Raw genomic sequence first — 13,687 nt, 5'->3', positions numbered from 1 at the left:
TTCTGAGTTTTCTCCAACAATGTCTAATGAGTTTGGAGAACACCTGACAAGAGATCAGAGACCAATCTTTCACATAGAATCTCTCTCCATTCTTCAGAATCTCTTTATTCCCAGCTTCATGTTGGTGCTTCTTCTCTTCTGTTTCTACACAGGGTTCAGGTCAGGGAACAGGAAAGGCCATGGTAGAAGCTTCATTCTGTGCTCAGTGACACAATTTTGTGTTGATTTTGATGTTAGTTTTGGATCATCGTCCTGCTGGAAGATGCAACCATGGCCCATTATAAGATTTCTAACAGAGGCAGTCTTTGATTTGATAGAATCCATGAAACCACGAATAATAAGTGCATTGCAAGAAAAAAAAGTGAAAGCAACATTATAGATAGAGGAAACAATTGTTTTAAGGAAAAAACATCTTAAAGATTCATTTATGTATTGCAAACACACAGCTTTTCACTTCACAATGTATTAGAAGATGGGCTGGAGTTGTGTTTTTATCAACTGATTGGACTCTCATTCTGACGGCACCCATTCACTGCAGAGGATCCACTGGTGAGCAAGTGATATAATGCTAAATTTCTCCAAATCTGTTCCCATGAAGAAACAAATATACCTATATCTTGGATGGCAAGAGGGTGAGTACATTTTCAACACTTTTCATAAACTATTTCTTTAAAGCGATCTGAACTACACTACCGTTCAAAAGTTTGGGGTCAGTAAGACTTGTAATCGTCTTTAAAGAAGTCTCTTATGCTCATCAAGGCTATTTGATTAAAAATACAGAAAAAACTGTAATATTGCAAAATGTTTTTACAATATAAAATAATGTTATTTTATTTTAACATACTTTAAAATAGAATTTATTCCTGTGATGAAAAGCTGAATTTTTATCAGCTGTTACTCCAGTCTTAAGTGTCACGTGATCCTTCAGAAATCATTCTAATATGCTGATTTATTATTAGAATGATCAATGTTGGATAATATCAACAGTATTTTTTGGAACCTGTGATTTTATTTTTCAGGGTTCTTTCATGAATAACAAGTTTAAAAAGTACAGTGTTTATTCAAAATAAAATAAAAATTATAATAATGTTAATTATTTATTAACTTTTAATAAACTTTTAATTATTAACTTAATACATCCTTGGTGAATAAAAGTATTAATTTCTTTAAAAAAAAAAAAGAAACAATAAAAATGTACTGACCCCAAACTTTCAAACGGTAGTGTAAATCTGAACCAAGTTACTGTTTACATGCAATATGAGTGAAAACTCCTTGAGGGTTTGGTGCAAACAAACAAACAAACAAACAAACAATCAAGAGGCCTAAACCTCAGAGGGGAAAATGTAATGATGGTCAATTATTTTTTTCAGCAGCAGGGGGCATCAGCGATCCATAACGAACAACATAGAGCTGCGTTTTTAACAGTATCCGTCTAACTTTAAACCAGGCAAGTTTTTCTAATAAACATTACAGCACACTATAGCTTTATTATAAAACCACTAACATTACGCATCTTTTTCGTTTAAAGCCTTTTTCTCTGTACCCTGTCGCTTCTAATAATCAGCTTCAGTGGTCCAGGTCTCTGAACTCACCCAAACACTTGCGTAATAACCATCATCTGGATTCTGGAATCAGAGATCCCGAAAATTACATGAACAAACAGGCTGTGGTGACGACGTGGATGCGTGCTTCCCATAACCAATCGCTGGGCGTTTGATGTTGCATGTATACAGCTCCCAACATGTAAATGAATGACGCTGGCAGGATGAGCACAAGCACTATGACAGCATTCAACAGTAACTTTCCGCTGCAGGTCAGATGCGCGCTCGAACTGGACGGACTGATGTAAACGGAAGCTGTGTGAGTTTAACAAGAGGATATTATACTTAATAACATTCCAAGCGCTTCAAGAAAAGAAGACGACAACATAAAGGTATGTCATATGTAGTATGGTAGTCCATTATAGTTCTAAAACGAAGTGTGAAAAAGAAAGCTATAAGCCCAGGAAGCATATATTATATGATATAATGATGCAAAACGTAAGGTTCAATCGGATATTTACAGTAGCAGTGCACACAACTAGCGTCTATATACTTTTAATTGCTTATATGTGATTCTGACACACTAAACCAGTCTTAAGTAGCATGGGCATATTTATAACAATAGCCAAAAAAAATATTTTATGCCAAAAAACATTAGGATATTAAGATATTTTGTAAATTTCCTACCGAACATATATCAAAACTTAATGTGCATTGCTAAAACTTCATTTTGGACAACTTTAAAGGTGATTTTCTCAGTATTATGATTTTTTTTGGAACCCTCAGATTCCATATTTTCAAATAGTTGTATCTTGGGCACATATTGTCCTATCATAACCATACAAACCATACATCAATGGAAAGCTTAAGTATTCTTATTTATAGCTTTCAGATATGTCAATTTTACAAAATTGACCCTTGTGACTGGTTTTGTGGTCCAGGGTCACGTATGGCTTGTATTAATAAATACATCTGGGACTAAATTCAGTTTGGCACGTTTTTTGAGATTTTGATTTTGATAAAGTTACATATTAGACTTACAATCTATGAAATCTTCAAATAATTGTACTATAATGCATCTTTTTGTGTACCTCAGATAGGATATATTAAAAAATAACTACTGTAACAATGAAAACATGACGTAACTTTTAAATATGTGTTGTAATACACGTGTTCACATTAGTAAAATCCTTTAACTTCTTTCCTTCATGAAAATGTCCAGCCCTGTATTTCTTAGCTACTGTTTTGTAATTATGTATTTGTTAGATTTAAGGTTTTATTGAAAAGACTTGAAGTTGTTCTTGGTTATGAATCAGCTCTGTTGCGTCGGAACTCCTTGTAACCTCTAATTTTATTACAGTGATGTCCAAAAAAAAAAAAAAAAAAAAATGACAATGACATAATCATCCTTTGAGGATTTGAACTCTTTAAGGAAATACTCAATCCTGTTGCAATGGTTTTGTATAGTAAACAACTCATTATTAAAAGTGCCATGAGATTCAACACAATAGTTATGTCTAAATTAGCTCAACTCAATTATATATGTTTGTTTGTTTCTTTTAAAATATAACTATATGGCAGTGAAAATTAATAACAATAAAAGGGAAAAGCACCCATCTCAAGGAATGACCATACAATGTGATGTCATATTTCCCACAACATTCTCCACACCTCTTGGCTGTTGTATGTTAGGTCTAGTCTAATTAATTTGATGCATGAGGTCTAGAGTAAATTTGTGTGTACACGTTTGTGTGTGTGTGTGTGTGTGTGTGTGTGTGTGTGTGTGTGTGTGTGTGTGTGTGTGTGTGTGTGTGCTTGTATCAGTGCCCATAAGCAAGGGCGGAATTTACAAGAAATTACTTAGAAATAATTTTATTTCGGTGCCAAAGGCCTCTGGTTGCCAGATGACTTTGGACTGAAAGCACAGACGTCACTATACATGTCAAATCATGTCTTGGGCCTTTTGTGAGTTCACTGAGAGTGACTGTTTTATGATTATTATTCTTGATAGATTATAGTCATGAAGGAATAGAGAGGCTTTCAGGATTTAAAACCTTTCCTACTGATCAAGGAACATTGTAATATACTCCGTGGCATGTTTGTCTGTTTCAAAGGCCGTGAGTTGAGCTGCCTTAATATTAGCCCTAAGCACAGTCGTAATTAAAGGACAGCGCTAAGTGCGAGGATCTGTCGGTGTTGTTCTAATGACACCATAATGTAGACATAAAACACACTGTATGCAACAGCCTCACCATTCTTTGCAAAATACCACTCAAACAATTAGACTCAGCATGCTGCTAATACCGCTTCCCTGGTCACATCTTTTCTAACGCTCCACAGAAATCTGTTTAATGTACTCTTTCACACTTTATCCTTTTCATTTACTTTCGTTCACATCTAAAAATGTAAAAATACAGTTATATATCCCATAAGGAACTTTAAGATGAGCATCTTGACAGTTCACCCATATCTCCCCCATCACTGCAACAGGTTCCCCTTTTACTTTACAGTTAATGACTTCTCTAATTTTCATTAGAAAACTGTCTGCTTTTTTTATAGTGTTATGTTTAGTATTACAGTTGAAGTCAAAAGTTTACATACACCTTGCCGAATGCAAAATGTTAATTATTTTAGCAAAATAAGAGGGATCATACAAAATGCATGTTATTTTTCATAGAATGAATAAGATATTTCACATAAAAGATGTTTACATAATCCACAAAATAAAAAAAAATAGTTGAATTTATAAAAATGAACCCGTTCAAAAGTTTACGTATTGATTCTTAATATGTTAATTGAATGATCCACAGCTGTGTTTTTTTGTTTAGTGATAGTTGTTCATGAGACCCTTGTTTGTCCTGAACAGTTAAAAGGAACACTCCACTTTTTTTGGAAATAAGGCTCATTCTTCAACTCTCCCCGAGTTAATAAGTTGATTTTTACCGTTTTGAAATCCATTCAGTCGTTCTCCTGTTCTGGCGATATCACTTTTAGCATAGCTTAGCATAGATCATTGAATCCTATTAGACCAATAGCATCGCATTCAAAAATGACCAACGAGTTTCCATATTTGTTGTATTTTAAAACTTGTCTCTTCTGTAGTTATATCGTGTACAAAGACCGGTGGAAATGTAAAGCTGCGGTTTTCTAGGCCGATAAGATTAGGAACTACACTTCCATTCCGGCGTAATAGTCAAGGAAGTTTGCTGCCGTAATATGGCCGAAGCAGGCGGAGTATTATCAGAAATGAGTTCCCAGCTAGTTTAGCATTTGCACATGTGCTGCGTGGTATTACTGCTCCTGCTTCGGCCATATTACAGCAGCAAACTTCCTTGACTATTACGCCGGAATGGGAGTGTAGTTCCTAATCTTATCAGCCTAGAAAATTGAAGCTGTGCATTTCCACCGGTCTTAGTTCACGATATAACTACAGAAGAGTCAAGTTTTAAATAGGACAAATATCGAAACTCGTTGGTCATTTTTGAACGTGATGCTATTGGTCTCATAGGATTCAATGATTTATGCTAAGCTATGCTAAAAGTGATATCGCCAGAACAGGAGAACGGCTGAATGGATTTCAAAATGGTAAAACTCAACTTATTAACTCGGGGGGAGTTGGAGAATGAGCCTATTTCCAAAAAAAGTGGAGTGTTCCTTTAAGCTGCCTGTGGTCTATGCATTAAGAGCCAAGGGTGTAAACTTTTGGACAGAAAGAAGATGTGTGCACATTTCTTATTTTGCTTAAAGGAGAAGTTCATTTCCAGAACAAAAATTTACAGATAATTTACTTACCCCTTTGTCATCCAAGATGTTCATGTCTTTCTTTCTTCAGTTGTAAAGAAATTATGTTTTTTGAGGAAAAAAAACATTTTAAGATTTCTCTCCATATAGTGGACTTCTATGGTGCCCCCGAGTTTGAATTTCCCAAAAATGCAGTTTAAATGCAGCTTCAAAGGGCTCTAAACAATCCTAGCCGAGGAAGAGGGGTCTTATCTAGCGAAACAATCTGTTATTTTTGTTAAAAAATAAAAAAATGACAATTTATATATTTTTTAACCTCAAATGCTTGTCTTGTCTAGCTCTGTGTGTACTCTGTGTATTCCGGTTCATGACTGTTAGGGTAGGTCGAAAAACTCCCATTTTCCCCTCCAACTTCAAAATCAAGTTGGAGGAGAGACTTTTTTTTAGAAAATAACTAATCGTTTGGCTAGATAAGACCCTTTTTCCTCGGCTGGGATCATTTAGAGCCCTTTGAAGCTGCATTTAAACTGCATTTTGGAAGTTCAAACTCAGGGGCACCATAGAAGTCCACTATATGGAGAGAAATCCTGAAAAACTTTCCTCAAAAACATAATTACTTTACTACTGATGAAAGAAAGACATGAACATCTTGAATGACAAGGGGGTGAGGAAATGATCTGTACATATGTTTTGGAAGAGAACTTCTTTAAATATGATATTTTTTATTTAGTACTGACCTTCAGAAGATACTTACATGTTTCCCAGAAGACAAAGGTAAATTTACCCTAATCTTCTCTCCTATTCAAATTCCAAAAGTTTTCACCCCTGGCTCTTAATGCACCGTGTTTCCTTCTGAAGCATCAGTGAGCGTTTGAACCTTCTGTAGTAGTTGCATATGAGTCCCTCAGTTGTCCTCAGGTTGAAAAGATGGATCTCAGAATCATACATTCATTGTTGGACAGGGTTCAAATACACAAAAATGCTGGAAAACCAAAGAATTTGTGGGACCTGAAGGATTTTTCTGAAGAACAGCAGGCAGTTTAACTGTTCAGGACAAACAAGGAACTTATGAACAAATAACACTAAAAATAACGTGCATTTTCTATTTTGCAGATTCGCAACATTTCAAGTTTAAGCTCTAAACTTTGAAGTTTTTCATCTAATATTTATGTTTTATTTATTTCAGCTTTATTTCAATTGATGAAAACTAATTTTTAGTTAATGATAACAACACTTGGCACTACCCTTAGCCAAAGCAATTTAATCAATTTGGGTGTCGTTGTCAAAATAACGTGAATAGTTTTTATAGGTCTTTGTACTATCCAGCCTTTAACTGTTGAATAATTGAACAGGATTTGTGAGTGTGCGTGAGCGTGGGTGTGCTAGTGTGTCGGCTTATGTGTTCACAGTTTTATTATCCTTCAGCATTCGACTATGACTTCTGTCTGTTCGACAGACTGCAAACAGGGTCCTTCAGACCACCATCAGCGGAAAGAGTATGATGGAGGCCTGTTTCATTATTTTACCAAGCTTTGTATTTGCATACCCACCTGCACACGCCAGTGTTGTCCCTGTCACACCGCAGCCTGGAGCAAAGTTTAGGTGGCGTGTTTGGTTGTGTGCATGCTGTTAAAACCATGACGGTCTGAATGGGAGACAGGAAGGGATTTTTTAGGGATCACAGACTGAACAAACATGCAAATGCTGCAACTGACTTGTTAGAGCATGAATTTAGATCAAAGTGTCTTTTTTGTTAAAAGAATAGTTTAGGCACAGTGAAAATTGCGTCATTATTTACTCACCTGCTTACGCTCTTTTTTTCTTTTTCTGTGAAACACAAAATTAGGTGTCTGGTAGAATATCTGAGTGACTGTTTTTCATACAAGAAAAGCTAAGTAATTTATACTGCCAAGCTCTAAAAAAGGCAAAAACACACCATAAAAGTAGTCCCATATGACAAATAGTCTGAAGCCAGATTATTGAATATTCATTGTTATTCATTATTAATATTCCCCTCACTTAATTAATCAAAATTCAAGAAATGGCATTTTTTAATGCCAATCAGCATTTCTGATCAAAAAGTTTACAGATTCCTTTTGTGTGACATCACAATGGTAGTTTTGAGCTTAACTATTACTTCAGTATTGCTCAAGCTTATGTATTGGTGTGCTAGTGTTATAATCTGAAAGTTCTCATTATGATACACAATTTCGAACAATTTTCGAACTCGCTTTCAAGTATCTATATATTTTTTGGTTGCCAAAGATACTTTTTTTGTATAATACAGAAGTAAACATTATTTTAAAAAAGGATGCTGTGCAGTTTAGATCAATTTAGGCTGAATTATGTTTTATTTTCTTATTAGAATGACGGATATAATGAACAACGCAGAACTCAGTCGAGCAGACTTCACTGTGAGTGACACAGGAGAACAAGGCGTTTCCTTTCAGGTTGGTATCTAATCTCTTCATTGGTCATTTCACCACCAGACTCCCAGTTCCTGTCAACTGATTGAAAATTGTATGTGTACTGTATGTAAATGTAATTATATCAAAATGTATTCACCTCCATGTGGTTCAAACCCATTGAGTGTTTTCACAATGCGCCATCAATCGGCCATATTGGCGGCACTGAACGTAAACAATGCCACTGAACCGAACAAAACTTGCATATTTTGCTGATTATTGCCGCTAAAAACGGTCAATTATTGTCATGTTTTGGGCTGTACTAATTAGTCAGACCGGGAAAACATTTGGAGTTCTATAGACTGCCAAAAGTTATAACAAATCAAGGAGAAGAGTGCAAAAAACTGTCTGAGGTATAAAAGGCGTTTGTGGTTGGCCAAACTGAACTAGGACTTCCAGGGCAAGAATCTTGACAACATTTGTGTTTGTTCTTATATTTCCGAACAGGTAGGTCTTAACTTTAGTTTGTCAACATATCACACTCAGTAAGTCCTTCTCTATATGATTTAGCAGCTTCCACATGTTTTTTTTTCTCCGTGGTTTAGATAGCATAAATTAGCAGAACAACATATTCAGTAGTACATAAACCGTGCAATCCATGCTGTTGTTTACATCTGAGTATCTCCAATATGGCCATGCATCTTGGTGACAGATCAAACTGTGACGTACTGTAAGTGCAAACCTTCTATAGAACTTTCTTGCAATTTCAAAGAACATTGTTTTCATATAATGAAAGTAGGAGTGTAACAACGCTGTCTAATCGCCAATTTGTACGTATTCTACGAGGTGGCTAATTCTGACTCGTACGACTTCACTCACTAATCTCTGTTGCAGTTAGGTTTAGGGGCGGGGTTAGGTGTGGTCCTTCGTAACCTTGTAAAATACGTATGATTTTTCACAAATCGTATGAATTATAGAAATTTGTATGAATAAGCCACCTTGTCAAAAATGTATGAATTGCTGTGAGATCAGGTTGGGTGCAACAGTGCCGGAAAGACAGAAGAATAGACGATCTACATACCAACCCAAAACAAGAAGTGTGAGTTCAGATGGCACACAGGGGCTCAAAAAAGGTTGTTTTTTTAATCAGCAGTGTGGGAAAGTTTTGGATTGTAGAGATGCACCGGTCCCCTGGCTATAAATCGGAACCGGTTTTTAGTTTTATTTTGGCCGATCTACATTCCAGAATTGCACACAAACTGCATTGCAATCATTTCCCAAATGCAATTTGTGTGTTTGTGAAGTCTGTAAAGAGGAGAAAATACTGTACCATGCAGATCAAGATCAAGCTCACTGTTTGCAATGCACATTTTGATGGCATTTTCTTTTCCTCTTACCTCCATAAAATGCAAAGGAGCTGCTTTGTTTACAGCAGTAACCAAAGAAACTTTATATTGTTGCTGTTCCATAAGCGCCACCTGCTGTCAGAGAATAAATTAGCATTTTCATTCAGTCTGTCTGCTGTTTTTGTTTCTTGCAGATGTTTTGTGTAGCATAATTTCACTAATCTAAAGTCAATGAAAGCCCATTTCTGCCACTTTTTATCTCACAATTCTGTATAAACTCGCAATTGCAAGATAAAATCCCAATTCTGACTTTTTTCTAGCAATTCTGACTTTTTTTCTCTCAGAATTGTGTAATATAAACTTGCAATTGCAAGTTATAAAATCAGAATTGCATGCTATAAACTCACAGTTGCAAGTTATAAAGTCAGAATTGCGTGATATAAACTCATAATTGAGAGAAATAAATCAGAATTATGACTTTAGAATAGTTTTTTGCTCGCAAATGCGAGTTTATATCTCGCAATTCTGACTTTTTTTCTTGCAGTTCAAAATTGTTTTTCTCTGATTTGTGAGTCTAATTTTGAGGTGAAAAAAGACTCAGAATGTTCTCAATTTAGTTTATGTCTCTCACAATTGCATGTTGAAATTGTGTGATATAAACTTGCAATTCTGAGAAAAAAGTAACAAGTGCGTGATATAAACTCGCAATTCTGAGAAAAAAGTCAGCATTGTGACTTTATTTCTCAGAATTGCAAGTTTCTGTCTTGCAGTTCTGACTATAACTCTCGACTGCAAGTTTATATCACACAATTCTGACTTTATAACTCACAATTGTGAGTTTATATCACAGAATTGTGAGATAAAAAGTTGCAATTACCTTTTTCATATTTTATTCAGTGGCAGAAATGGGCTTCCATAAAAAGTCAGACCATTCTGTCTTTGCTTTGAATGTTGAAATATAATCTAATATACAATCTAATACCAATAAAAAACAACTGCTACATGTATGTACTTTAGCACTACTGTCTGTTCAGAATAAATGAAAAAATACATCTCCTGTTGTACCAAACTTGTATCGAACCGTGACCTCAAAATCGAGGTATGTATGTACCGAACCGTGACTAAATGAAAGTAAATGAGAACTATCCAGCTAAAAACTAACTAAATAAAAATAAGTCTCTTTGACTTTTGTACTATATTCCAAGTCTTCTAAAGACCTACAATAGTTTTGAGTGACAAATAGGCTAGAATTTAAGATGTTATTGGCTGAAAGGTTGGCCTATCACTCAAAGCTGTTATTGGTGCCACTTTGTTGCTTGACAGCTCTGGTCTATTTTCACTTTCATTATACAAAATAAAACTATCATTATGTATTTTCAGATTTTCCCAGACACACAAGAGCGCCACCCCAAGTTGTTCAAGCGCCTGCCCTCCATCGTAGTGGAGCCCACAGAGGGAGAGGTGGAGAGCGGAGAGCTACGCTGGCCCCCAGATGACCTGAGAAGCACAGACCCTTCCAGCCAAACACAAACACCCATGTCTGCTTCACACAGCCAGAGTACAGGTGTGTAAGAGAATAATTCAGCAATAAAAGCCATGCTTTTTTCTCATTATTGTTATTAGCATTAACCCACACTACAATGTGCAACGATCTAAAGAGGAACAACTAAAAATAAACAGCCTGAAGTCTGCTTATTTGTGTTTCCGATTAGAGAAGTTCATTTATAAATGACTTGCATGCATTTCCTCTCCTCAGATGAAGTCAAGTGCAGCAGCCTGGAAACATCAGGAGCAGCTGAGCGTGACTGAAATTTAATAAATACGCTGTCACAAGTCTACCATTATCACAAGTCTCGATTCTCACAAAATCTTCACACTTAGAAAGACACAAATACACTGACAAGCAACACAAGCAGCCAATCTGGCAGGCAGGTGTGAATAAGATCAGAACTCGCAATGCTATATCTGAGCACCATATATAACACATTTAAGCTTTAAAAAGACTTTTAACTTACTTTTTCAGATCAGACTTGCTATATTTTATCTGTGGAAAGTGGCTTTAATAATCCTACGTTGCTTTCAGACTTGGCCTAGTTGCAGAAATACAGTATTCTTTACATCTATATATGATAATATACTAACAAATGTAATTTAACGGCACAACAAAAACGGATTGTATGCCCACACTTAAGTTGAAAAATATGAATGTACAGAATATTGTTCATTATAAATGTGTGGAAAAACACTGTTTTGGATCTCAAGTAAGCGATATACAGTCAGTAAGCCAGTATTGCTGTATTATTTAGCTTTATTGACCAGCTGATTGTATTAGTTTACTTAAGGCGAGACACTGCAGATGAATAGGGTAAAAAAAATAACTAATAGTTATCGCCTTACTTACCCAGTTGATTGATTGATTACATTGATAATTGCAAACATTTTTTGAATTACAAGTTTTCTAAAATGTTAGGTTTAAATATGCAAATGAGGCTACATTTATTGAAATATGCGCTCATTTGCATACATTTGTAGTACAAAAATCTAAACACTGGATTGTTTCAAAAAAAATTTGACATATTAGAGTCAAAAGTTTTTACAGAGGGAATTTTGTCAAGCCATAATTCAGAAAAAATGTTGAACAGACAGGAATCACTATATTTATTTTTTTTTTTACCATTTTTTGGGGTGAATAAAATGTTGTATAAAATCAAGCAAATTATATATGAACAAATCCCTCTGTAAAAACCTTCAGGATATAGACAAAAATAAAATAATTAAGTTTGGTGTGTGTAAGTGCTACTGAAGTGGAGATTTATGGCTCAGTGTAGAAGAAAAAACTAATTTTGAGAAAATGGCCTTTAAAAAAAGCATTGTAATTCAAATCTATTGGCACAAATAGATAAAGTGCTATGAAAAAAAAACACTTAACAGTGTTTTTAGGATGTTTTCTTTCCACTAGTCTGAAAAACCAAAAATCTCAAACTTGATAGCTGCATGAAAAACAGCGTTTTTACCTGCAGTGTCTCTCCTTAATACATGGTTACTTATTAAATAAATGCATGTAAAATATGAATAAATATCAGTAAATATACATAAATATTTGACCACACAAAGCAAAATTGTAGCTTTCTGTGGTCAAACATTTATGTATGTTTACCATTTATGTGTATATTGACCAATCAGACTCAAGTATTCCAGAGAGCCATGTAATAAGCAGTAGATACTGGTTTTGAACGCTTTGATGATCCATGTCAAATATAAAAAGCAATGTATTGATTTGTTATTATGCCCTCCACTCTCATATATCCCAGAAGCTTGTGAATACATATTCTAAAAAGATTGCAGTGACCACTGTGGATCTCGCATTCATGTGAAAATTATTCATTACACGCTCAGCAGCTGAAAACTTTATGCGAGGAGACTCCATCTTCTCTCTGCACCATCTGGTTGAGGCTTGGGAGGAATCACGGCTACTGAACTTTAAACATGTCTGCTTGTCAATCATCCTGTGGACAAGGACTTGCTAATATCTCCAAGATCTTTCTGCAGACTTGAAATTATTAGAGGCACAATGTTTTCAAAGCACAACTGCTGGAGCTAGAGTCCCGCAACTGGACTACAGACAGAGACTGCTTATTGTACAGCTTAAGCCAACATCTGGCTATAATTAGTTGTGTTTGCGCATTGTGTACTATTATTTTCTTTCTTAGGGTTAGGAATTTAAACAGACACCTATCCTTGAGTATTACAGAACTTGTTTGAATCGAAAACAGACATGAATGACACACCACATAATGCTGGGAAGGCCAACTCTGATATTGTGACTGCGAGTGTTGCACATACAGGCATAAGTCACTTAAATGTTCATGTAAATTTTGTACTTATTCTCTCGTTTAACAGTAATAGTTCAGATATAGTAGTAACACTGATGTGATTCTTAAGCCATGTTATGATCTCATGATATTTTCTTACATTTCTCAATTTCCATAGTTGAACTGCCTTGATGTGTATGTTGTTTAGAGTCTATATTTTGAAATTGCATTTTGTCTACTGCAATATTTTCACAATCCTGTACCTAAAGGCTTGTGTTTGCCTTAAAAACACTCCGTCAATATCATTCGAGGTGTCTCCGTCAGGATCTTTTTCATTGGCATGCATTGACCTTTAGTCCTTTTCAACGAATAACTGAAAATTAACCAGTAATCAACTAATAATTAACTTAGCAGATACATCTTCTGGAAAATCATGATCAGATTTTTTTTTTATTTTATTTCTCAATTTCTCTTTAAGGTTATACCCAATTGCCTTTGTTTCATTATTAAATAATTGTTGTAAAAAAAATTGATATTTTGATATTTGCTCTTAATATGTACACATTTTTGTTTGTTCATTTGTTTGGTAGGTTTAAATAAAGATTCATATTAGATATCTGCTGTGTTTGTGTTCTCCTATCTATAAATACTTGCTCAAAATTTAAAAGGAAGATCTGTAGGTATACTACTGTTCTACTAACTTGTTTGATAAAATAACCAAGGTATTTCAACAAATTGTATTATTTTGTGGAAAACTCAGTGATCAAAATTAGAGAACAGTAACCACTGTTGGACAAAAGAAGATTACATCTAAAATTTTGGAGGGTTACGGCTGTCAGAAA

At 35.0% G+C, this 13,687-nt stretch overlaps 1 protein-coding gene across 1 annotated transcript; it reads left to right on the top strand.

Moving 5' to 3' along the window:
* The first annotated feature begins 1,653 nt into the window (after positions 1-1,653).
* LOC141326421 (protein LBH) lies at positions 1,654-13,459 on the top strand. Its single transcript, XM_073835169.1, has 4 exons — positions 1,654-1,933; positions 7,648-7,732; positions 10,414-10,597; positions 10,790-13,459. Exons 2-4 carry the CDS (start codon positions 7,649-7,651, stop codon positions 10,840-10,842), a joined length of 321 nt encoding a protein of 106 aa, XP_073691270.1. The 5' UTR covers positions 1,654-1,933; position 7,648; the 3' UTR covers positions 10,843-13,459.
* Positions 13,460-13,687: the final 228 nt, after the last annotated feature.

Source organism: Garra rufa, chromosome 2 (genome assembly GCF_049309525.1).
Source record: "Garra rufa chromosome 2, GarRuf1.0, whole genome shotgun sequence".
NCBI classification, from domain to species: Eukaryota; Metazoa; Chordata; class Actinopteri; order Cypriniformes; family Cyprinidae; genus Garra; species Garra rufa.
Note: the sequence above shows the minus strand (reverse complement) of the source record. Positions and strands in the feature narration are given on the sequence as shown.